At 37.6% G+C, this 27257-nt stretch overlaps 3 protein-coding genes across 6 annotated transcripts in view; 1 reads left to right on the forward strand and 2 right to left on the reverse strand.

Annotated features, from left to right (window-relative positions):
• The window catches only part of LOC124224979 (uncharacterized), a 42853-nt gene extending 24761 nt beyond the window's left edge, over positions 1–18092 (reverse strand). The window contains exon 1 of one of the 3 annotated variants that reach the window (XM_046637319.2): positions 17972–18092. The gene's annotated coding sequence lies outside the window, so the exon portion shown is untranslated. Of the gene's footprint in view, positions 1–4228; positions 4486–17971 lie in introns of those variants that run through there. The other 2 variants (XM_046637316.2, XM_046637318.2) reach the window with 2 other exon arrangements.
• LOC124224981 (uncharacterized) lies at positions 10939–17584 on the forward strand. Of its 2 annotated transcripts, none has more exons than XM_046637322.2 (3): positions 10939–12296; positions 13175–13411; positions 17232–17584. In XM_046637322.2, exons 1-3 carry the CDS (start codon positions 11707–11709, stop codon positions 17425–17427), a joined length of 1023 nt encoding a protein of 340 aa, XP_046493278.1. In that variant the 5' UTR covers positions 10939–11706; the 3' UTR covers positions 17428–17584. The 2 variants fall into 2 exon arrangements, with proteins under 2 accessions (XP_046493278.1, XP_046493277.1); XM_046637321.2 differs by having other exon boundaries at positions 10940–12296; positions 13175–13456; positions 17232–17582.
• Positions 18093–21748: 3656 nt separating the features above from the next.
• The window catches only part of LOC124211268 (uncharacterized), a 107874-nt gene continuing 102365 nt past the window's right edge, over positions 21749–27257 (reverse strand). The window contains exons 7-8 of the mRNA XM_046610196.2: positions 24639–27222; positions 21749–24263 (exon numbers count right to left, since the gene is read on the reverse strand). Coding sequence (XP_046466152.1) covers positions 24033–24263; positions 24639–27222 — 2815 coding nt within the window. The 3' untranslated portion in view covers positions 21749–24032. The remainder of the gene's footprint in view (positions 24264–24638; positions 27223–27257) is intronic.

Raw genomic sequence — 27257 nt, forward strand, 5'->3', positions numbered from 1 at the left:
AAATTTTTAGGTTGAATTAACTCATTGACTTTGTGTAAAAATTGTTGTCGGATCGAGGAGATATTAATCGCATTGCAATTCACCCGAATGAAGATATCAATTACTTTCATGAACTGCAATGAAACAAAATAAATCACTAAAAGTGTAATTTGCATTTCATTCTACCCAAATATCAAAATACAAACGTGATTTGTATTTTACTTCTTGCTGATGGCAGTGTGCAAATCCACTCAGTATTATATTTCATCGTAATTGCAAAATACTGATGTGATTAACATTTCATTCCTTTTCAATTACAAATTCAAAATCTAATTTTGATGAAATACGTAATGGTCTCTAATCAAATTCTGAGATGAAATGTTTTTGATTAAAATTCTCGAATACAGTGTTATTTAACTAAATCTTGAAATGCGTTCTTGTTGACCGAATCCCGAGTGACGATTTTTTTCTGCTCAGTCGTCGATGTAATTTTGAAAGAAAAAAAATTATGATTCATATTACATACTGACATGACTTATAAAAAATTGGATCACTTCTTATGCGAGCGATTCAAGTTCCTACTTCTTTTACCGTCTGGTTGTATTTCAACCACAATTGAGGTGCGGTAACTGTGATATGCAGTTGTTACGAAACGAGAGGGGAAAATTACCACGGAGTGCAAGTGTTTTAAGTACGTGCAAAAAACGATTTGATAAAGAGTGAGCCGGGAGTATTTCTTGAGGGACGTCAATGAGAACGACGCTTCACATATATTTCTTGTTCACATTGCGAATCCTCAAGGAATCCTCCCGGTACGATATAGCATTTTAAAAGTAAGCCATTTCTACGTTCCATTTGAAATCATGAGTTTTCAAATTGTGACAGCTGAAATTAGAAAGAAATAACGACTGTAATTTTTTAAATCACAGACGTCCGCGTCAGGCTAATCATACGCTTCTGTAAAATGAAAAGTAACTAGATGGAAGTAAGACGTTCTGTTATTCTACAGCGCTCAGTCAAGCTTTTGCCACTATCACCTGCACTCTGTACTCGAGGTTTTTGAACGCTATGATGAACTTTTATAACTTTGAGTCTCGTTATTCTCGAAAGGAAAATTTAATTTCATGCTCGATTTGTCAATAATCCATTATTTCCCGACGGATTATTAAACCTGGAATAGAAATAAAATTATAACTAAACAAGGCATAACGTACCCGATTCGTGAATCTAGAATCTAGGCATGAAAATGGGCTTACATCGGTAATACTTTTTCAATGGTAAATACTGCTTCGGTGTTCCAAGACCGTCTGGATTTCAGGAAAGACGTGTGTGTATTCTTCAACGCTTTGGACGATAACAATTTTTTTTTATGGAAGCAATAACCTCGCTTGCACTATCTCTGATAGCAGCGGACATAACACATATTTCTGTAGAAAGTGTGATAGCTTTAATAGCTGTTGTTTGAGAGCCTATCTATAATATGTATTAATCAAAATAATGTAAGGACGGTAAGACAGCTTGCTGCTAATTGTGAGTAAATACGTTACTGACCGAGTTGAAATTTCAGTATGTATGACCTAATTTCTACAATACAGTGTTATTTCATAGATTTGAGAATGCAATCGATAATATAAATATTCGTTTACAGGTGCATTGAACTTTATTTCAGATAATTCATCACCATGTAATTAACCGTTGCCACGTGTAATAGTTGAGAATTTTAGCATTATTCCGAAACATCAAAAGCTTGAACTAATCGTATTTTTGATTCCAAGTTTTCAATTCGAAAAATAAAGTAACATACGCAAACGAATGTGATTTATAAAATATATAGATCTTATTCACAGAATTAAAAAATTTTCATTGGTTCTTGATACGGAAAAAAATAAACAACACACATTTTGAGTGATGATAAAGTTTCGCAATTTATATTAGGAAAAATGTCTTAATCGCGGTAAGAATGGATTGGCATGAATAATCTTCTATCCATTGTTCATTGCAGACAAGATATAAACACTTATGCTTCACAGGCTAGGATTATCTGAGGAAATGATTATTTTTCATCATGTATATTTTCAGCTAGCATTTGATGAAAAATTTCGATACGGTCTCGGAAATCCTGACGAATAATTGATTTGCGACGCCATTAAGTGAATGTCGCTTCCGATTTTTTCTTCATCGCTCTGTCTCGGACAGAAAAAAAATTCATGTTGCTCCAACAGTCCTTATTGGCTAATCATTCGACAATTGCAATTGTAAAACTTTGACTATAAGATCTAGATCTGTGATACCAAAGACCATAAAATGCCAATGTCTCAGAACCATTCAATCTACTCTAAGCGAAGTTTATACCCAATCTAAATCGAACAATTCTTTATTGCAAATCGGAATTTTGAAGTTCCCTAGATATCGATTCGCATACAATTCATACGTAGTTTGGAACTGTTTTCTAGTTGCCATTCTGAACTCTGGACTCTTCACTTATGACGCAAAATTAGTGGCCGAAGAACTTCGTTGATACCAATTTTGGAGCGACTTGGTCGAATTGAAATTTCGAATTGAAACATTTTGCGCACCAGATCAAAATCAGCAGCCGGAAAAACTTTCGGATATCAATTTCTATACCCTTTGAATCAATCGATAGTAATTCTTTTCACAGCAATCAAAGGTACGCCAAATCAAATTTCTGAGCTTCGTCTTTGGATTTAACATCAACGATGTTAAAGGATAGCCTGGTTCCGGAATGAAACAATATATTCCATATTGAGGTTCGCTGTTTCGAATTTTCGAGTTTTTTACTCCAAATTCAGAATCGGCTGTTTGAAAAACCTTTGGAATAACTCTCGATACCGTAAAGCTTTTAGCCGAAGTTTTTCAAGTGCTCGCGAGCAGCGAGGCAAGACTACAAAATAATGTAATCTTCAGAGATAACCCTTAGGTACCGGGCGCCGAACATGGTGTATGTAGCGAATGCATTACCCATTACAAAAATAATATGTAATACATCAAAACCATGATTTGTAACAACTTGAATAATTGACAATGGACGATAACGCAATTGGTAATCACCAAAGTAACAGGTAATGGATTCGAATTACATTATTAATGACCAAAATACTGAGGAATGGATTCGAATTGCAACGGTTTATTACTAAAGTAATAGGTCATCGTTATTGCATCATTATTGCCACAATGTATGCATGGATTCCAATTGCAATAATCATAACTGCAGTAATTGCTTTACTGATAACTCTTTTCTTGTAATAACAGCTGAAGTTAAAAATTACAGCATCCGAAATGGCGGTTATCTAAATAAAGAAGAGAAAAAAAATTCTCACTTAACCGTGGAGGTCAGATGATCGATTGACAACATTCCGATTAAATGATACTGGATATTTGCAGTTTAATGATTTAAAAATTAACCGTTACATTGAGAATGACGATACCTCAATTATTTCAATTTTATCATAATTTATCAATGTACTAACTATAAAAATAATGCCTAATGGGGAAAAGTATATTGTTCATTGAAAATGGAATGAATAATACAGCGATGTCCCATTATTAACTACCAAAATGATTTACAGTCATGAAAAAACGCATTAATCATTGAAAAATTAATGAGTAATGGAATGGCTAATCCATTAATAAAACAATGCATTTTTCACAATCACTCAGGTGGTATTATGATAATGAAATAAAATACATGTCGATTGTTGTCAGTTAATTTGTAATTCTGCGAAGTTCGGTCAAGAGTGGTTGCGAACAACGGATGCTCCTTCATTAGAACTTTTTGAAATTATTGAGCACAGATAAACCAGTGAAACAGAGAATGCTAACGACACGATAGGTGGACACAATTGAAGATCTGTCAACAACATGAATTATTTTTTGAAGTAGTGTGATAATCGTAAGTGAATATGGTCGAGCGTTCGCAAAAAAAAAAAAACTTGTTTTGAAAAATTTTGATGCTTGCTTTCTTCTGGATTTTTCTTTAAACTGCCGCTCGATGAAAAATTCACCTAGTATTTAAATCGATGATTTGTTTGAAAGGAGATCGGAAAATATTAGAGAAACTTATTCTTAATATCAATTGTATAGTGTCACTCACATACACAGATAAATTATTATTTGTATTGACGAACTCCTTACATATTTTGTATGTGTGCGAACAAACTCACGTGGCTATTTATACAGAAAAGTGAATAAGTGAAAAAAAAGCAGATAAGTGAAAAGTAAAGAAACTTACCTTGATCTCAACGGAAGAACTGTTGAAAAAATGCGTGTCTTGTCACAAGGCCGGTGCCGCTTCCAAAGTCACGAAAACTTTCCACAGCAGTAAGAACGCTCACAATTTCTAATAAAGTGTCGTTACCCGATCGACGCTCGGAGAAACACTGACTGAGAAAGCGAGTATCCAGTAATTCCGTTTGTAATCGCGCCCTAAGCGAAAGCATGCCGCAACCGATTTAACTCCGAGATTCCAAACACAGCATTCCTCAGCATTGTTTAGTAAATCGCATTGAATTTCTCACTAGTAATACACCTTGTATTTTCCTTTGTTTCTAACTATAACTGCTCGTGAATGCTTCACAAAAGAGAGAATACCGTTGTAGAAGTATGTACACTTGGGGACAATGAATCTGAGACGGTCAATTTTGTACACTAGACAGACACAGAGAAACCTACAGCGCCACAGTCGGCCGAGCGCGAAACTAACTCAATCTCAATAAACATAACATAACCCATGACCGTTGAATCTAACCTTAAAATACCGCGGGGATAACGACTTGTTGGATTGACACGTATTCTAAGGTTAGATTCGACGGTCATTGATTATGTTATGTTTATTGAGATTCAGTTTGTTTCGCGCTCGGCCGAATGTGGCGCTCTAAGTTTCTCCGTGTTGCCAACATAACTGTCTAGTGTAAAAAATTAGCCGGCTCAGATTCATTGTCTCCAAGTGTACATGGGAAAAATCTACTTATTCTTCCTAAAAATAATTCGATCTTTATAAAAATGAATCACCTTCAATAGAGCAGGACACGGAATTTATGCTGTTGGTCACAATCGAATTTCTATTAAAAATGTGTCTTCACGGAATATACATTACGCGTTATTCATTGGATTCACTAATCGTTACTTGTTATGATTCAAGTAGACAGAAAATAAGTTCCAGTTAAGTCATTAGTGTCCGTTGATTCTCCATCGAAAACTAATTAATGATCCGTATGGCTTGATCGTAAGTGTCCTAGTAACGTAAATGTTTCCGTTTCGTGATTTAAGTAGATAAAAAATAAGTTCTCCTTAAGTCATTAGTGTCCATTGATTTCACATCGATAACTAATTAATGCTTCACATGGCTTGATCGAATTATTCCGTCATATGATATTCAATTCGAATCGTTGTTCGTCAAACTTTTACCCTTTTCTCCTCACCAAGGCACGTAATCGAATTTCGTTCGAATTATTTCTGTGATACTGGCAGTTATGGGCCGTGAAACATGTACTAGTGTCAATGATTAGCAACTGCGTGTTTGATCAATTTATTAAGGGCATTCGGAGTAACCCATTAATTACTTTGCAGGCAAACAGGGTGACAGGGGGGTCCACCACGTGTGACAAAACGCGACAAGGGGGGGAGGACATACTTCGTGACGTCACATCTAATCTAAAATAAGAATAAAACTGAATATGGCCACGGGTGAAATTATTTATTAGATAAATTAAGATATTTAAAACATCAAAATTTATTGTATTTACACTTTTTCGGCATGCGTGGCCTGATTCAAAACATTCGCAGGCCAACTCATCGGCCGCCTATAATATTCATACACCGAAAGACCGATAACGCTTTCGTTCGACGCTTAATTTTCCTTCTTGACGGCTATTTTTTTAACTCTGTAGTTTATTTGTCATTAAAAATTAACGAGTTATACAAAACTCTGTTTAATGAACAATCAAGTTCTAAATTAAAATGGAGGGGGGGAGGGGGAGTGTCACATGTGATTACTTGTGACAGGGACGAGTGGCCTGCAGGCAATTCACTTAAATCGACATTCAGAATTTGTTTTCAACGTGTTATTCCCATTAAGCGTGTTGTGCGGCACGGTTCAGCACTCTCATTGCAATCTCAAATCTCACATCAGAATCCCAAAATTTATTGAAAATTGCTGTACTAAATGGTAAAGTAATTTACAACATATACTTATACATATAGGCCGTGCATTGCAAAAGTGGTGTGATTTAATTTTCGTTTGACGTCAAGTTGATAGCACTTTCGAAAACAAGTTCCATCTAACTATGGGATAGCTCCGTTTATTGGGAGACAAATGGTTATGCTCCGATAAATGTTATACGTGTGTCATATCGCTCCTACTCCGATTAATGGTTGCGCATTGAAAATTTAAGTTTCAATGAAATACATCTTTACCAAACACATTAATAGCTTATCGACTCGTGTTTGCAAATCACGTACCCCGTGCGGGAAAATCATACACTAGTTGTTTGCATTTATCAAATTGTGGAGCGTGTGAAGTTTAGTTGCTATAAATCCACTGTTGTGGTGAGATACACATGTATTAATTGATTTAATTCATCATTATTGGAGGTCAAGAAACATATTCTTCATTATTGGATGTAATCCATACTCACGCGGTCGAAGTGTATCTGACGCAAAGTGCTAGCACTGCGAGAAATAAATGGTATAATAATCAGGATATCCGTTAGCGTATCACGGCAAAGTTTTCATCCGGAGCTCACCAGCCATGCATATTTGTTGTTAAAACAAACTTATCGACGTGTGAAGTTCGATCGTAATTGTACTAGAACCTCCTCCATTACTTATTGTTAGCCATTCTAACTGTCCAGAATCGTAACTATCAACTTTGGCGCCCAGGGCAAGTGTCTGAGTTTGCGCCCTGTCTAAATAAAACTATTGAAGTTCTTACAATGATATATTACTTATTAGCTCCACGCGTTGTACCCATAATTAGAACATATTCCAATATTGTATTGAATTAATAGACGGGGCATCGTTCTTATGGAAATTGTTAACTATATGGTTCGTTTCTACGCAAATCGTTTCAATCGAAAACTAATTCACGTTTCCCTTTTCTACAGAATTGTTTTAAGACACAAAGTTCCTTTTTACAAAGTTCATGGCAATCTTTGATTCGGTTACCTTTACGGGACCGGTATTCGATATATCGGCCTTTAGCAGTTTAGGTAAATATATCCAATTTTACGGTGTTGAATGTTATGCGAGCTGTACCTCAAAGCAAAAAAACGGCAGATAATCCTCTTCGGCTCACTACTCGTCACTTTCCATGAAAATTTCGAAAGGGAGAAAGACAACATAATATTTGCAACTATCGATAAAGATTGTGAATTTTTTAAGAACACGAAGCAGTTGCTAGAGACTTGGAGAAAACATTATTTTCTTTATTTTTGAATCAACAATTAAAAACATATAACCAAAAATGTGAATTACTAGCACGGTTTCTTTATAATTCTCTACTTGATTCTTTTGCAATATCAAAGGCTAGCCAAAAAATGACAATACATTTAGCGTACGGTCTAGTAACTGGAAAGCGGTATTCAAAAAAAAAAAAAAAAACAAATTCAAAAAATACAAATACGGTCACAAACCTAAACGGTTTGACGCTCAAACTTAGAATCAAGCAAAAAGTGGCTGATTTATCTACGCTTGGAGGAATGAATTCGAAGCATTTACAGTAAAACATAAAAACAATTATCGTCGGAGCGTGACCGGTAAATAACGCAAATCTTATTTAATTTTGATTATTCTAATTAGCAAGTAGTCAATCAGACGTAAAAATTTTCTTATCGCATGAACTTTGACTCTAGTGCCACTTCTTTGCAAATCATTATTTCTGATTTGGATAATTTCATAAAAATTCTTTATAACTGCAATACTTGCTTCTTTCTTGACTAACTACGGAATAAAACCAGGATTATAACGCAGGGATGCAGGAACGGCCTAACAGTTCGCCTCTGTAAGTGCAGCAACGAGTGCAAGCTCTTCGTCTGCGAGGTCAAGAATTAAGTTAGACGTAAGCGCGAGAAGGGCTTCGCGGCCTGACTCTGTCATCCTGCGTCAAAAAAGTTAGACAGAATCCAGGATATGACAAAACAGAACTAACACATCTCCATTCCGATCCAAATAGAGCCCCTTTAAATAAATTTAATCTTACTGATTTGACAATCAATTTGGGACAGGAAACTCACCGGCAGGGTGTTTCGTCAACGCATTCTGCATTGAAAAACCCGTGAACGTTACATCGCATTTCTCTCAAAATAAATTTAATAAATTTATGTTATCTGTTCATACAGATTTGATGCATTTTCACCATCTCGAACCTCACAATGCTTCGTATTAATATATCTCTTCTCTGATTCATGTTATCGGCTAAATTTCGTATCAAAAGTGATGTGACAAAAAATATTCGTCAATATTTTACTAAAAAATAGAAAGATTAAAAGTCGATTTTTTTCCGTCTATTTCGCCATCCAATGACATAGATAACAAAGTTTTAGGACGTTACATTAAAAAGTCGAAAAAATTGGCGAAGGTTCCGTCAAGGTTGAGATACTCATAACATCGCGAATCTTACGTCAAGTCTAACTAATTCTAGCTTTCGGGGTGATACCTTCCACGTTTTTATCACGAGATTGTGCGTTGTGATTTCTGATTTGTCGAACTTATTCTAACCAGTAAGGTTCCAGAAATGAGTTAGATAAACTTTCCGAAAGAAAAGTTCTGAAATTTTGTCCACAATTTTTCCGCTGGAATTTTTCTGATGGAAAACTCCAGCCTTGATTATTTAATCTGGTTCGAGCGTGTTATTGTCGTCCCAGACGTATCATCGGTCATCTTCAAAAACTTCCGCCTCTCTTTTTCGATTAAAGTATCTAATCTATCGGTTTTTTTTCCTTCCGAGCTTTCATGTAGCGCGTTACGATAAACAAATAAATATCTGTTCATTAGAGTGATTTTCCTCCACTACGCCTCTTATCTCGCATCGCTTTATCAATTTCTCATTTAAATGACCCCACCTCATTCTCAACCAAACCATTCGTTGATGGACAGTATGGTGTAGTCTCTTTATATGTTATTCCATTTACTCTGCAATAACACTGGAATTCTTGTGAAACCAACTGACATCCGTTATCTCATATTGTACTGCAAAGAGATTCTATTCTAGGCCTAAGCTTGGTAATTTCCATTTCTTTCACGATTAGGTTCAAAGTAGGACATCATTAAGACTTCCACAGGTCCTGTGTATCCTTTACCGTATAATGTAATGTATTCGGTACAAAATTATCGCATACAGCAAATATCGATGTTTATATGTAGACGCGGATTCTGACTTTCTGAGGCGGTAAATTTTTTGGACAAAACCGTTACATTGGCAACGTGGATTCAGCTAGTTGCAGTTGGCCGTGACTAGGCTTCCACATAGAAGGATTAGGACGTGTAATTTAATAAGGCCTCGGTTACAAGGGGACCACCAAAACTCTTAATAGTGGATTTTCATAGGACTCACAATTAGCGGGCTACATCGAGTATCATTTTGCCTGCTAGAATTCTATGAAGTTAATTATTTCTAATATTAAATGCAGTGTCTATTTAAATTTATAAAATTGAGAATCTCAATGTTACCGGGTGTATCGGCTGCTCCGAGTCCCGCTTAGCGACCTGTCGCGCGGGGTGACAATTTTGGAATGATCCCTCGCGCCGAGCGCTCCGATTTTCGGTTTGATCGCTTCGATTTCCGGTGGCGCCCTCTGCGCGGAACAGATTCTTCGCGCATTTACCCCATTTCGGTAGTGTACGTGCATAGTCTTATTCATCCGACATATCCATCAAGGCAACCCCGAACTTTGAATGCGAGTACTTGAGTGGCACAGACATGTTTGCGTTCCGTCTTTCAGAACAGCCCGTTGCACGTTGCGTTCGCTCCTTGTACCGTGCCTTGGGTTTCAGTCACCCCTCAGAGCACTACCCTCGCTGTATCGGGGGTACAAGATTTTCATTTTCCGGGTTGCCTGGATTCATAATTGACTTATCAATTGGTATATCAATAGCCGAATTATAAGTATCGTTTGTAGAAAAAAAAAAAATCAACTAGACTGACTCGCGTACTACAATCGCTGAAACTAGAATATCCAAACATAGTTCGAAAATTAAAGTTTATCAAACTCATTGTCCAAGCGCGATCGATTTTGATAAATTTAAAACCATAGTTCTGATGTAGCTGACAGTTGCATCTCCCTGCGTCTTGATTAATACTTGTGTACTCAATGACCTCAATGCAACGTTTGCAAAGAAGAAAGAGGTAAAAAGTCGATGCGATAATTTTTAGAGAGCTACATTATAAATGCCGATTTCAGAAAAATCGTGACGTTTGTTATAAAACATGGCAAAATTGTGTCGGAGCATCGGCAAAAAATGCTAAATATCTTGGAGAATTTAAAAGTAATCGAAAACAAAATAAATCTTCTTCAACTCATGTGATTTTGGGTACGAATTAGTGTCTCTTGCCAAAAATAATTTTCTATCAATCTTTCAATTGCCCTCAATGCTTTAGCCTATTAATCTATTATACATTTATCTTCTCTGGCAAGAATTGATTTCAACCTTCGCTAGTTCTTGCACGTTCCCCATAGTGTATTTAAAAATAACTGTACAGAAGAGTTTTGTGAAGATATGTTTCGTTAAAAAATGATGATTTCGAAAATAACAGAAAATTGATAAAAAATTATTCTCGTTACTGAGAATTATTCCGTACTCAATTTGTTATCCTAAAAAAATCCACAACTTTGTTACGTCGACATGTAACGGGGTTAGAATTTCAATCGATGACTCTCCTTAAAAGAGAATAAATAAAATTTTATAAAAATGTAGTGAAATATTTTTACTCATCTCGAAAAAGGTCTGGGTTGAGATTGGAAGCTAAATCCACGAAGAGTAGCCTAATAGCCGTAAATGTCCTGTACAAAGTTTTATAAATACTTAGCTTCGAGAATCCCCGATCGAAGCCAGGCATCCGATCAAGTAATATATAAAGAATTGACAAGAGTCTCGATTCACTCACGTGAATCATTTCTCAATTCACGGATAATCTGATGTGGAACAAGGTATATTATCCGTATAGACAACGCGGCTCCATACGCTTTTTCCTCCCGCGGTTGATTCTAGCGTGAAATCAGGCACGCCTAATCTGTTCGCCGAATGACGGTGACGGCGTTGTATTCGCTCCGTATTCCGTATACCGCCGGAATCCTTTTCACCAACAGAAAATAATTAACCGGGTATAATAAGAATTGCGGATGAGATGATATCACCGCGTGTGTGTTGAAAAATCCCGACGAGTGAGTGAAAAACGTTTCAAGATCCGCGTTAGTTACAGTTCATCGGTTCACGAAGGTCCCGGGTGCTGATTGGCCGTCGATTTCCAGTTTCCTTCCAGGATGCGTTTCGTTCTGTCGCCTTAGCAAGGACGCGAACCGCCTATAAGAGACACCGCGCGAGTCTCCGTACCGTAGTTGATTTCCGAACAGCGTTCTGCCTTCTCGCCCGATCGTCGCTCCTCGAAGAAGCTCTCGAGAACCCACCACCTCTGCATAAGGACTACTTAAACAAGGACCTTCGACGAGTGGTCGCAAGCGGGTGACGCCGGCGATAAAGAACGTATCGGCGAAGATGCCGCGAACCTTGGCGAAAGGGCTCCTCGTCCTCCTGGCATTTAATTCCGCGACTTGCTCTTTCGCTCCTCCGAGCGTCGGAGGTGCGGCGGAATCCGCTCTTTCTCTGAGCGACATAACGCAGCGGAAGAGCGGTTCGGAATACGTCGCACTCGGTGACGGGAGGACTAGCAATTCCGAGAGCAAGGGATTCGACAAGGGCGAAAAGGGCTATCATGGACTGAACGAGGATCGTGGTCACTACGACGATCGGGACAGCATCCAGAAGGGATACGACGTCGGTAAGCACAGCTCGGGACAGAGTCAGTCGGTAAATCAGGGGAACAACGAGTTCAAACAGCACGGAAGCGGGGACTATAAAAAGGGCTATCACAAAAGTGGCTTCACCAACAACTACCACAAGGACGAGTCGGGGAACAAGGCCAGCTTCTACGAGGACAGCGACGACGAACGCGGTCACAGGGGATACGACAATCGCGCCGGGTATTACGGGAAAAAGGCTGACGACGCCTACAGAGACGGAAGGTACGACGGAGCCTTCAATGGGAGGAACAACGGGCATCAAGGATTCTACGATAACGGTGCGAGGTGAGTCGTGTTCTATTCCCAGTATATTTCGTACCAGATGTTACGAGAAAATTGCCGGATCTTTGAGAAGACTGCATTGTCGGGATTTCTCAGTTTTCATTCAGCAACGGTTACCCGTGAATTTCACTGATATTTGAACTTTTCGATGCAACTGAAGTTTCCTTGTATTGACTTCAATTATTTATTTACGTCAGACATGCGCGAAAATTTGAGTCTTAAATACATCATAGACTTTTTGTAAAAGCTTGGGATTAATCTGGCTGAACAGGGTATAACTTGTGGACATTTCGACGACGAATAACCAAACTTTAAATATTCTGTAGTACGAGTTCCAACTTCGCATTTTAAAAGTTTTTCAACCGAAATTCTTATCAAGTTACCACTTTTAGTATACAACGTTCGTTCGCAACCTTTTGATACGCCAAAAACTGATCGATAAACCAATAGCAATTTTATTCGTAAAATAGAAAAAACTTATCCAAATAACTTTCAAATCAAAATGTTAATTTTAATATTAAATTCACGAAGTATCCAACAAATGGTAATTTTTAAGCGACCCCCCCCCCCCCCCCCCACTTCCCCCTTCCCGCACCCTTTCGAAATTGTAAGAATAGAAGTTCGAAAATGAAAATTCATTCAAATTTGGCTATACGGAAAGTTTTTTCCTTCTTAAAAATTCTACAAGTGATGCGCATTACGTAAGGTAAACATTTTTCACGACAAAGTGCATTTAAGAATGCGGCATGTGAAAATTTTTAGCCTGACAGACTAATTTAAGTCTTAAACAGTCACGTCGGAGGACGGAGAAGAAACGGTTCCGATCTCCTGGGAAATTCATTAAAGGTATTAATTTTAATTTCATTAAAAATTTGTCGTAGACACGACAATCGGCAAGGCCACGCTGACGGTTACGACGACAGTCGATATCACGATGACAGAAGAAACTATCTGCATGATGGTTCCGGCAGATACTACGACAGGAATGGAAACGAAGTTTATTACCGCAGAGAGCAGCCCTATCAGCAGCCTTATCACAGTCACGCTCAATACCCTCAGGCGCCTTTGGTCTCTGGACCACTCTACTCCAGGGATTACCTAGACGCCCCACCACCAAGGTATATTTCCTCCGAGGAGTCCTACAGGGGCGGAAGAAGATTTGGGTAATTGTTGAGACGTTGTGTTTTACGACATCGCACGAGACAATGCAATGCCAATTACGCAGCCCTGATAATAATTATTCCTACAATTGTGTCTAGCTGGTATAACATGGCCGACGTGTGTTTTAAGTCACGTGAGTGATGCTTATTCCTTAAAAAAAAATGTCATACGTGCGATCTGTATTATCCCCAAATTGGCAAAGCAAAGCAAAGTACAGTCAACCCGGTGTCTATTTAAAAGATCTAACAAAAAAAAAAAACTAGCTGCGGTCAGCGGTCAATCACCCTGCGATTGTCCGGATCGTGATCGTGAGTTGGCCAGACATTCTGAGCCTGTCATGCTCTCTGGACTGGACATTAGTTCTGCTTGTAGTGTACCGTTGAGGAATCAACGTAGATTTTATTCTCTCTCCTTATTCGTATTCTATAAACATGCTGAGAGATTTCTTGGTTGCGTATTAAATTTTATGCGTGTTTCATAATTTTTGGTTCGTTGTAATATTCAGTTGAGATATATTTGCTGAATATCGTTGTGATGAAACTTCTGGTCAAGGAAAACTTTGATGACTTTTCGACTCAAAGCCTTTGGGATTACTTTGATTTCGATATCGTTACTAGCATTTATACGTATAGCAGAATGAAGTCTTTCAGAGGAACTAGTCAGAGTCGTTGGTGAATAGGATAAATGTGATATCGGTCGCGTTGTAATTATTTGATAATAAATAACATGAAAATAATGTTATCAAAGTTTAGTCTGTTCAAACGATGGATGTTTATATTTCTATAAGTTACGAACGGTGGTAAATAAAGTCAGACAAATGTTCGATTCGTGAAAGAAAAGATTCGTTCACTTTTGTGCAACTACCGTTAATTACTGATTGTATCGATAATCTGGCGATAATTATGGTAACGAGAGCGAGACATCTGAATCGCAATATATTTCAATAATTTTCTACCCTAATTGTTTTCAAGCATCAAGTCTGTCACAAAATAATTATACGGTGATGGAAACCGTAACTTCGCATCTATCTGCAATCAAAGTAACTCGTTATAATACCGGTTGCCTTAATTAACAACAGCGTCTTTAAATGCAAACTTAAACTAGGTCACTCCTCCGAAAGTTTTTGTTTCACTCGAAGTGTGTGTAATTTCAAATAGCGGGCATGTGCGCGTAACACAATAGCGTGATCAAAGGTGGCACGTTGAAGACAGGAACTTCGGTAAAAAGACATAGCGGAAATCGTTACGAGAGCGTATAGCGTCAAATCCAGATCCATTACGTTACGAACTGACATACCTGTCGACTCTCTACAATTTCTCGCACTGTCCTATTTCAAAGTTGTCATTTATTTTCAGCATTAAATAGTTGCGTGCGAAATACTATTTAAGTGAAATATCAACCTGCATGTCCACATCAGTTACAAAATTTATGCATTGTCGCTTTAGTTACAAGATTGTAAAAATTTTTCACGAATTTTTCCATACAACTTTGTAAACATTTTTCCGTAGAATCCATTAATTTTCGAAATATATTGAGTCCGAGATATTTTTTCCTACTAACGGTTGCAATGAATTTTCTTTGCTAAAACACAATCATTGTCAGATTTACTCTACATTTCTGACAATGATTCATTTTTTCTTACGAAGCCTGTAAATGTGATTCTGAAATTTATCATTCTGTAGGTGTTCATATCGAGAAACTAATTTTTTTTAAAACTTTTTATAAGATTCTGTACCATTTAGTTTCGATAGTTTGCTTTCGTTTCATCCGAAAAGCTCTGAATTCTTCGCAGATTCTCATTTCATGTACCTCTGAATAATTATTAACTCTAATGAATTGTTTTGAATTTCTCTGAAAAAAGTCGAACGCTGTATCTGTACGTTCCACATTCGTACTGAGGCTCAATTTACTAAGTCAAATTTAAATTTGAACATATGAAAATTGTTTTTCTTTTACACTTATTATATGTAATACACTGATGAAATAAAATTTCTAAAATGAAATATAACAATTTATTTGAACGACCACGGTTTACTTCATTCAAAACACGGATTTTGAACCAATTAATCTTCAATAGGCTGCACCGTTAGATGTTCCTGGCAAGAAATAAAATAGCTATTGAGTAACCCTACGTGTAAATCGAATTGCTTGCATCCTATCCATGTACTTGAAGAAATCTTGCACGGAAACTTGAAAGCTCGCGTCATATTACGAGTGCAGAAATGTTTAAAATAAAATAAAGAATGCCATTGAAAAATATAGAGAAATCAGAGTTTTTCGGAAAAAATTATACCCTAATACGAAAAATTAGAAATTGACAGCAATTTTCTGTATACATCGTACCTAAAATTTTCTTCTGCATTACACGGAGGGAAATAATTATTAAAGTCAAGTGATATTTGTTTAATTGAACTAAATGCTACAGTCAAACGCGGCGAACACAACACTTATTTGATCCAATGAAATACTTTTGTTGGACGAAAGGCTTCCGACAACTCAATATAGAACTGAATCAAGCCTTTGAATGATCATGTTGACTATCATTTTATTCAAGATAAAACAGCGTCCTTGCAATAACATGAATTTGGTATCAAGAAAATGTGTGATTGGAATGATTAAAAATTTGATTTAACACACCGTTATCGTTTCGTTTCAAAAATATGAAATTTTTGTATCAAAACAAATTTAGCTTGTTTGAATTCATGTTTAGTTGAGTCAAGAGTTCAAACGGTTGAAGCAGGTTGAATGAAATTTATTGTTACAAATATCTTTTGAATTGACTGAACCGTTAGAGTTATTCAAGCTCACAAAACGTGTTCTTCGGATAATATCATTTACAGTTCCGTTACCCCAAAATTATTGCCGGATTCACTCGATATTTAATGGTTAAAACCCAAAAACTTGTTGTGTATGTATAAATTTAACACGTAAGAATAGCTTCCGTTCATTTGCAGTCAACATCAATTACGATAACTCTATATTGTGTATTATTATGCTTTCCTCGGTTGTAATCGGTCTGACGACAAATTAGACTTACGTTGTTCGTAGTCGACTGAGTACCCGGTTTTATAACTCTCTCTGAAGCTACTCCTGTAGCGCGAAAGTTCACTGCCTGGTGGGCGTTTATGGTACTAGTACACTGATGGTTACGATCAATTTATTCTACTACTTCTTTCAAAGCATGTTGTTTATCTTTTATCTTGTAAACAAAGTAATGCTGCTGATTCAACCATTTACGCCAAACAAGCTCCGATTATATCAACGAAGTACGTCGTTCAATCGATCCAAATTTTTTGTTGGCTAGATTTGTGTACTTATTTTATCTTAAATACCTAATTGTTTCTATCAACGAACGTGCGACTTGAAGGAACAATAAATAAACTTCAAATGGAACGACACCAAGTTGACTCGATTTCAGAAGTACGTCAAAAGGTTCACTCGAATCAATACTTCACTCGATCGTGATGAGAAATACTTTTGTTGAATCAAAGAATTCGCTTGACTAAATCGTTTTGACAAACTAACTAAATCGAAATTTTTGAATCGAAGTCATCGTATTTCGAACAAATAAGGGATACTGGATTGAAGTAAATGGACTCCAACAACATCTATTTTGGAATTCCTTTCCCTCTGTGTATAATCTCAATTTACAATTTCACTACTAAGGTATTTTGCGTATTCGTACGGAGAGCAATACGCAAAGTAAAATTTTACCAGCAGTTCAAAATTGAGTAAAGTTAATCCATGAAAATAAAATTTGGACATTATCATCCGCAGATATTTTCCCAACCGGAGAGACTATCACGAAACGGAATATTACTATCCTGGAAGGGGTCGCTCGTATGACGATCCTTACATTGGTGGTGGTGGCGGCTACCGTGGAGGTAGTTACGGAAGTGCTCATTCGCGAGGATACCGAAAAGCTTATCACCAACCACTGGACGCTCATTACGGATACAGAAGAACGTATTGATCGCATACCTGTTCCAATATTGTCTACGCAGCTACTACATGTACAAAAGATGAATGAATAAATTAACGAACATATTTTGTTAACATGAATAAATTTTAACTATAAATCCTAAACACACTGACACTGTGAGAGAAATTTTTAGTTCCGATTACCGCTCAGTCCTTGACTATTTTCATTTTTTACCACAATCGCAAAGCATAGTTCTAGGTAGGAAATGAAAATTAGTTTTCTAGCTGTTACCGGAAAGTCTAGTATCCGTTACTATTCTTTCCAATTACGATCACGGTTATTACATTTTCTTGTGACTGTTGCGAAAATTTAATGCCTGTGCAACAATAAATTGACGTTAAAGCCTTACTTAACTAAAAATGTAGAGTAATCCGAACAAACTGATTTTGCATTGCAATTACCAAAAAAGGATCGACAATAGCGCAAAATTGTTAGGCGTACCTCGTTTTTCGTAATTCCAACAATATTAAGTTTTTTCAACGATACCTGTTTTACTGAATTTTCCTAGTTACTATACAAATAAAATTTTTCTCACTGTATATGTCGGAGTCAGAAGGGACTCATTCCTTCCATCGTTTCGTCCGTTTTCCATGCTTATCCGGGAATTGTAACGAATTCACAGTAACGAGAACAGAACCGATATATCTGGTTGCCCGACCAAGCCTGATATCTGCTATCAGCTTATCGCAATCTCTAGCCCTCTTGTTTATCAACTCTCCACTAATCCCGTGACCGTGACTACGTTTGGTATACATATATCCCATAACACCTAAGGACGTGTTTAGCTTAGCTCATAACGAATCATCTCTCAACGAATAACTTGAACTCGTTTATTAACAATTAAAAAAATACAGCATAACGCCAAAGAAATACAGCTTTATTCCGACCTGTAGTTATATACTTGAAATTCCTCGGTGGAAGCAGTGATAAGGTGTAGACTCCATTATTCTTTGGCAGTAGAATTGCTGAGTTGGAAGCGATATGCTTGCTACATACTCAAGGTCAAGTACACGAGGAAATCCAAGGCTGTCAAAACGATCGGATAAGAATTTTCTGAAAAATGATTATTTGATCAATTGCAACTGATATTGCACTTCCCGTAAAAAGCGACGCAAGCATTGCAGGCGCGTCACGCAATTCAACACGACGCTCATTGCCTGACGAATGTAATTGCAAAAAAATGTCGAGTAACTGAGAATACAACTTACGACCATCATCCTGCTGCATAACCACGGAATTGTCATAAACGATTCGATTAAACATCGTCAGAAATACATTGAACGCGTTGAAACACGTCCGACGTACCCAATTGTACTCGGGGTCTGTGACATCATCCATGATGCCTTAGCTCCCTTTTTTATTGCTTGAATTTTTTACATAATAGACGTTAGAATTTGGAAAATAATTTGTAGCGGGGAAAGTGTTTTTCAGTAACACGTGGTACGGACGACGGTTTACTCATAGCGTGAAACATTCAATGCCAACTGAGTTAAGGGCAAGTTTCATCTTCTTTTTTCACGCAATCTTTGAAATCGAAATTGCCGGGCGTGGAGACTTGATTATATTCGTCTATGTGGTAAGATCAGAGAATAACCGGTTGAATCGAGAGGAATGACAATTTTTTTTTCAATTTGAAATATGATACGATAATATTGCTACGAAGAACTGATTGCATTATTGCAATACGTACGTTCATAATTCGGGTAACACTGAACAAGAAATGAAAATTTATTAATTTTATACAGTCGTTTTTATTAGCGATAAATAAACTTACATATCTTTACAGTAACAATGTACGTCGTAACTCTCTGAAAATATATAATATCTATCATAATTTGTAGATAATATAATAATATCTGTTTATGTTACGATAAATTCATTCGACACTTAAAAAGATAAACAGAAAACGTAACCGTATCTCAAACAATCGCAATCAATGCTCGATATATGTATATACTATATAATTATCTCTTAATTGAATTTATCTTCCAACAAAATGTTTCAATGACTGTGACTGCTGTGATTTCACACGTTGCGTTTCACCGAAGAGAGATTTTTATTTTATAAATAAATAAATTCAGGAAAAAACGAAAAAACTTTCAACCCAAGTGTGATAAAATGTCAATAAGGCTCTCATTGCGAGATCCTCGCGCGTGTAAATTTTACAATACAGGTATAATATCTACAAATACGTGTGTGTATGTGTGTGTGTGTGTGTGTGTGTGTGTGTGTGTGTGTGTGTGGAATGAGTCGAGTTTATCAAAGTTTTATCGTTTTCTCCAACATCATAACGTGTTCCACCTAATTATGAAATTTTGAAGACAATTACCAACGTTGTCTAATTGTAATATTAAGAAAGCGATCAAATACTAATTTGACACATGAAACGCGACTGCAACGATTAACAACACGCTAGTAGAGAATAAAAGGTGACGTATGAATGATAGTAGAATAACAATATATGATGATAAAGATTTGAGGTGAAAAAAAAAAAAAAAAAAAAAAAAAAAAAAAAAACCACTCTCGATTAAGTCGGCGTTTACGTAACGTAACGAGTGAAGCGATTGCATCTGAATAACAAATTTAATTTCGCATTATCGTGTATTGAATACATAATATTAATTAAAACTTACAATTTGTTTGTCATATACATCTGCCTATCAATATGGCTGCCGCGTAACTCAATATACATATTAATTAATTAATGACTCTCAGCCTCAAGCTGGCACCACATCGTTGTAGGAATAAAAATACGTGCGAGGTGTGATGTATAAACGCCTCGCGTTTTGTCTTTTTAACGACTGAACTTATTTTACGTAACGTTCTATTATACAGTTCTCCGTCGATGTGCAGCCAGCCTCGGTTTTAATTTTCGTATAATATATAGGTTTAAGGTATGCAGATTGACAATCGTATTTGGATAAATCTTAGTACTGTTACGTTATATAGTATGCCGCGGTTCGGGTGTAACAATTCACGTTACACCGGTAGAAATAATTGTTAGACTGTGTGATTCTTTGATTCGATAAAATGATTTGCTTTTAACTGCCTTGAAAATACTTTGCTTGACATGAGAAAGTTCTTTACTTTTTTTACATCTAACAACTAGCAAACAATTTCAAGTTGAGAATAGTTTGATCAGTTTAATGAAATACTTTGCTTAAACCGTGTCAAGGAAATAGGTTCACAGCGTCATTGAATTACATTATTTTATAAAATTATAGAAGATTTTTCAATTTGCATAAATATGCTAAATGATAGACGTAATGACAACTTTTTTTTATCTCAAGCAAAGTCTTTTCAAATCAAATGAAAATTATTTCATTGAATCAGAGATTCATAATCTAAGAAGTATTTCTCTTCGTGTATTTATATAATTCTATTACATACTACACTGAATATAATATTTTTTCACTAGTAGTTTCCATATTGTTAAATGTATTAGGTGTATTTATTCGAATTTTCAAAGCTACAGATAAGTTATATATAATATGTAAGGGTTTATAGGTAACTGTTACAGTATAAATTTCGTTCACGAATTTAGATATCATCATCGAATATATTAACAATAATGTTTATAATACATTGCATTTATATCTGTTTGTATCTTTGTGTATGTATGTATATAGTTTTATATTTATATAATTAAATAAATTGGTAAAAATCTATACATACATAATACATCGTGATGCATATCTTGTATTCTAAATTCGTGAAAAATTTTGAACGTCACATTAATTTCTTAATTGTAATTCATATAACCGTGGGTAAAATGTACAACCAGCAGTAGCTGATGCAACTTTTATCGGCAGTGAGATGATATTTCTTGACCGCAAGAAATATCAAATCACTTTCCATATCTATTGTACCCAATATAATATATCAAAGCCAGCAAACTGCAATAAAGGGACGTGGGTAAAATTCCCAATAAATAATAACTACATAACATTATCAGCTATGAATCGTGTGTTTATGAACGCTATTTATTACCGTTACCAGTTACGTGCAAAGCAGCAGTTATAACTGCGAATTAATTTGAGTTTTAACTCAAGACGCCCTCTAAGTTCGAGATGGCTCATTTAAAAAATGTCTTAGATCTTTTTCTTGCCACCGGAACGCTTCTGTCGCGTATATATATATAAGTGTTTATGTCGTTCGAATTAATGGAATATCTTCAACTCATCGAATTGGTCCTGTCCCAATAAAAATCCAATTTCCGGTGGTGATATACTTACAGTTTAAAACCTGTCATCATTTTTTCCTCTGCTTGATCCCGAATAATAGAGGCGTTACATGAGCACGATGGTTCCAATTTTCTGTTTCTTTTTTTTTTTTTGTTTTTCATCTCTTGCGTGTTTCATTTTTTTGTTTTAGAATTCTTATTATCTTTTTCTTTTGTTTTATTTATTTATTTTTTTTTATGGCCTATGTACGCAGGTCAAATTTGTTTCTTTTCTTTCAAATAATTTCCGTACGAATTTCGGGAACTTTGATTTAAAGTTGTAACTCACTTAATAATTTATAAAGTATAAAACGCCCTTAGATACGACATTTATAATTATGCATACCTATTGTATTATATACATGTAATAATTTAAATTTCAAAAGACATCGTCTTAGCCTTTTTTTTCACAATACAAACTCACAGCAAATTATCATAGGCAATCGCATGTACCTTAGTACCATTACTTCCGAAACGGTATAAAAAAAAAGTAGGATAATTAATATTCAAGCGCGCATAAAAAAAAAAAAAGCAAGAACATCACCATTTCAACAATTTAACAATTTCTGTCATTTCTCGTGTGTATACCTACATGTATAACTATGAGTACATAATAGCAGGCGCATTTTCACGCCGGTAGAAAATATCAAAAAATGACCTCGTCGAAACTTCATGTATTACAGGTATATATTGCCTTAATAATGTTAAAAAGACGTATGTGAAGTGTATAAGCATTGGAGATACACGATCTCCTTAGCATTTGTATTATATGTTATTATTTGTCATATTCATATTCGATGGTATACCACGGCTCACTTTGAGCGTTATTATTTAAGGAGATCCAGTTCCAAAAAACAACAATTCTTTGAAAAAAGCATTTTGTTTGTCGACACGTATAACGTTGATCGATCGAGTTGGACTTGCAGTTGTTATTTAATGATTGTATAACACGTGTTCTTTTACGAAAATGTGTCAATTAATTTCTTAGGATTTATCGACAAATCTCCTAAATTCAATAAAAATAGTTTAATGTAATCAATTAACAACAGCTACACGAAACCTAGTTTTACCATCTTGCGGATACTAATTCCCCTCAAATAAATACAAACGTCATAAGTATCTCGTACTTGTCGATATATATATATATATCGTTATTTTGTAAAAATTGATAATCTCCGACACATAGCAGTTGCCAATGGGTGAACTGTTAACGTATAAAAATTAATCTTACAATGATAATCAATTACAAAATTCGAAGCATTCTCTTCAACGAGACTGTACAGCATAATCACTTTCTGATTCAGGCGGAGTAAATATGTTTTAAATTAGGTTGAGTTCGATTTTGTGTGGTACATAATTAATATAGTATACATACGTATACATATACACTACGTATATGTACTGCGTAATATGTATATACTTAGTTGTATTGTCGTTTAATTGTAGGTAATATTGTGTTTGATTATTCACCATGAACAGTAAGTCAATAGTTTATTTGAACACGATCATTTCTTTCAATCCATATACTTTTTGTGAACAGGTAATCACTACATTACGATATAATCGTCACACTAAAAAAGAAGAGAAAAACATTCGCGCTGCCAACGTTGATTTCGAACCGCGGTTAATTCAATTAAATATTTACTTTAAATTCAGAAGTTCCGTTAATCAATCAATTATAAGATTGAAAAATTTAGAGAACAAAAAAACAGATATTTTTATCCGTTTTTATTTGCACGCCGGAACACTCCAAGCCAAGTGATTTACATTGTACGTAATAGTACAAAGACCTCTTCACCCTTTCAATCTTTCATTGTCGCTCTGCATTTAATCGTCAACGATAATGTTACCTTCATTATTTTAACTAATTATAATATTATGCTAATTAACGAACGTAAAACATATATGTATTATACGTTTTAATTTTAAAAATGTAGGACGAATCTTAGTACCTGTTGTACGTAATCGTAGGTACCAATCGTCTGAAAAGACAAGTTTAAAGGCAAGAATGAAATTGGGATCACGAAAAGGCTCTTCCAAGTACAACTCTCTTCCCAATGAAAGAATTGTTCATTTACGTGCAGAATAGATACAATTTTTATCCTCTGCGTAAAGCGCCAAAGAAGCTTTAAAGAAGCTTCTTCTTCTCCTTTCCCACTTCCAATGATAATCTTCCCTCGCGTCATCATTAGTATGGTGTTAATTAGACTTTAAATCTACATACATCTCAGCATTCGACGCAGCTGACCTACTGTGCAGCCTGACCATCACGCCCAACGGGTGGCTTTGTCGTTCGTGCAAGATGTTTCCTGAACTTACCAGACAGATTCCGAGCAGTAAACCGATTCGCCTTTCTGGTCGTATTTCACGTGCGCTAGACTACCGGCTCCTCTTCGGTCTCGCTGTCGTTTAATGGCTGAGACGCGCTACTCGCCGAGGCTGTGAAGGAGTTTGTTCTTGGTCTTCGATGCCTCTTCTGTTGGTTTGTTTCCTCGGTAAAACCTCGGGCAACGATCAGTGGCTGGAGGGCTGATCGCAGAGACCAGTATAATCGCGGGTAAACTTGTTCTTGCTGCGCTATTATCTGCTTATTACGCTCCAGCTTCTGCGAAAGAAACACGATTGTCGTTTGTAGGACTTGCGAGGCTCAATTATTGGACACAAAGATGACACAGGGGCAGCTCATTTGGCTTGTAAAAACTTCACCAGACGGACAGAATATTTCAACAACCAGTTTCGAGTTCCAATTACGTTTCATATCAAGATTGGTTACGTTAAGAAATATCTGTCACTTTAGCGCTTTTTTTCGTGTACTCAAGAACGTTTGTCAAGCGAAATAAAACTGTCAGTTTACCTGGTCATTTGTCGATTTTCAATTTTGGGCTTCGTTCGACGAAAAAAGTAGCATTCTATAGATATGCATTTTACGAATCGATAAGCCAAATGACAGGGATCTTACAAAATGGGAAGCTAGACTTACCTTTGGAGCGTCGTCGCAAGTTTCGCACGTTTCTTGTACGACAGGGAGTTTCTTGCATTCTGCAAACTGTCTCAAAGCCTTTTCCCGGACGTATACGAACGGCCGAATAACCCTGAGGTCACGCTCTCGGATGTAATAATGTGCTTTCATGGTGCGGAGTTTACCGTTGTGAAATACGGACATGAGGAATCCCTCCGTAAGGTCGTCGAGGTGCTGCCCGAGCGCTAGGACATTGTAGGAGTGCTCTTTAGCGACGGTGTACAAGCGGTTCCTCTTCGTTCTGCTGCAGAAGCTGCACGCCGACCTTCCAATCTCTTCCTCAAGAGCGGGTTGCTCTTCGTAAAAATACGGTACGTCCAGCGCCTTGAGGTACGTCATTAGCTGAAGGGGGTCGTAGGCTTTGCTGTCAACAGTCGCCGCCCCTATCTCGAAGTTGACACCCTTGGACCTGACGTAGAACTGGTACTGGTGCAGAGTGTGCAACAGGGACAGGGAGTCCTTGCCACCGGATAAGCAGATCATCACCTTGTCTCCGTCCCTGATCATGTCAAATTCTTGCATCGCCTCTACCGAAGGTTTCCAGATGTTTTTTGGGGGACACAGCCACTGCAGATTTCCATCCTCCGAGGGTTTGTCCGGGTTCAGTCTTTCCTCTTCCTCGAGACCCGAGCACTCGGAAACGATCTCCTCGTCCTCGGAAAGATCATTGACCCGTTTTTGCTTCGCGTTTTTCCCGTTTATTCGCAGTCTCCTACATCCGTTAGAGTTTGACTCGGCGCTACTGCTTCTCCGAAGTTCGGACTCAGTTGACTTGTCGTTTTCATGGAAGGACAGGTTAATTCCACTGTCCTGAGAACTGACAGAGTTTATCGCCGAGTAGATCTTCGGCAGTGTTTTTAAGTCTATTTCGACCCCACTACGGTCCTCGTCGTCAGTTTTACCGCCAGCATCCTGCTTGATGACGTAGATCACAGTCTCGTCTGACGAACACTCGCTCGACATTTTACTCTCCTGAGAAAGTTCACTCAGCTTACCAATCGTTCCGGCCTTCGGTAAAACTCTTTCGGGTGAACCACATCCATTCGATGATTTGTCAGAGGATGAGGTGTCGGGTGAGAACCTGTGAAGACCGTCGACAGCGTTCACCATACACCTGATCTCCGATTTCACTTCGCTTGCCATTTCCTTTGAAAACTCCATGAGATACTCAGCAATATCGCTCGCCGAGAAGGAATCGTGCTTTTCCTCGCAATGATTGAGGCTATGGATCCGCGAGTGGTGCTGGGGCGTGTTTTCCGTTGTGTTAGTTTCCGACAGTACGTCGTCGACCTGAGATATCACCTCGCGTATTTCCGATTTTATTTCCGTTGCTAATTCCTTCGTAACTTCCTTCAAATAAGCGTGAAGATCTTCCGAACTCTGCGACAGGTTAGAGACCGGTGAGGACCTACCAACCCTCATGTCACAGTTACTGTAGGAGTTAGCGTTGGTCAAGGAGTGGGTCGGACTCCCATTCTCATACTCTAATGAGTTCAATTCCGTTTGACTACTGCAGCTGCAGTGTCGGTGTCTCGAGGTATTTATACCCAGACTAGCCATCGTCTGGGGACTCAATATCGGGGGAGAGGTACCCGAACTTCCCAAAGAGTTGCATCGCGCTCTACCCGTGTTACTCTGGTCACCAGCGATTAGCTGAGCAACCACAGGCGTTCCCAAAATTGCCGGAGTCACGGCCTCGCCGACTGCGAATCTCACGGGCATCGGGGAGCTTGGACAAGTCGACGGAGACCTTTGTTCACCCGAGGACGTCGCGTATTCCGGAAGGGACAGCTGCGCCATAAGTGGAGGCGACACGGTGTTCCTCAAGTGTGAGGACAGAGTTTGCCCGAAGGAATACTTTTTGGGATCAGGAAGTGGTGGGATCGGCCTGGTTAATACTGGGAGGCTGTGATGTCTCGGAGAGTTCGATGTTATCGGAGCGTTCCCGGTCCTGGGAATGTCGCTGTTCAATCTGCGAATCCCGTTTGCTAAAAGCAAAGAGTGGTTTGGTATATCAAAGGCGCTGTATCTGAGTCTGTATGTGACTGGATTGAAGGGAACGTCCTGCTTGACGTTTTGCGAATTGCCGAGAAGAAGGTCCTGTGCTTCGTTCGGCAGGATGAACCATCGAAGTGCTTTGCCTTGTTCGGTGAAGACGACGCTTTGGTCAATTTGCAGAGGATATCTTTGAGCCATTTTTCTCGCTCTGTTGAAGATGTTTCTCGCTGTTTGAAGGCAATCGCTGTAACTCTGTGGAAATACACCGGGTCCAGACACGCGTCGCTCGGATGTGATCATCTTTCCGTCTGTATACCTTATCGAACCCAGCCATTTGCGGTCTTTGAATACGCTGTTTGTATGGTGGCGCCATTCGCCTGTGTCCGGATTCAGAACGTACTGAGGCAAAAGCTTCCATCCTTCCGTCGCAACCATTTTCAGCGCTTCGAGGACGAAAGCAACCTCGGTTTCCGACATGAAGAAGGGAAATGACAGACGGGCGAATCCTGGTCGGAGCATTTCCACGCTTGATTCTTCATTGCAGCCACTTGAATAACAAAAATAGAATATGTTGTAACAAGA

This window comes from Neodiprion pinetum, chromosome 1 (assembly GCF_021155775.2).
Source record: "Neodiprion pinetum isolate iyNeoPine1 chromosome 1, iyNeoPine1.2, whole genome shotgun sequence".
Taxonomy (NCBI): domain Eukaryota; kingdom Metazoa; phylum Arthropoda; class Insecta; order Hymenoptera; family Diprionidae; genus Neodiprion; species Neodiprion pinetum.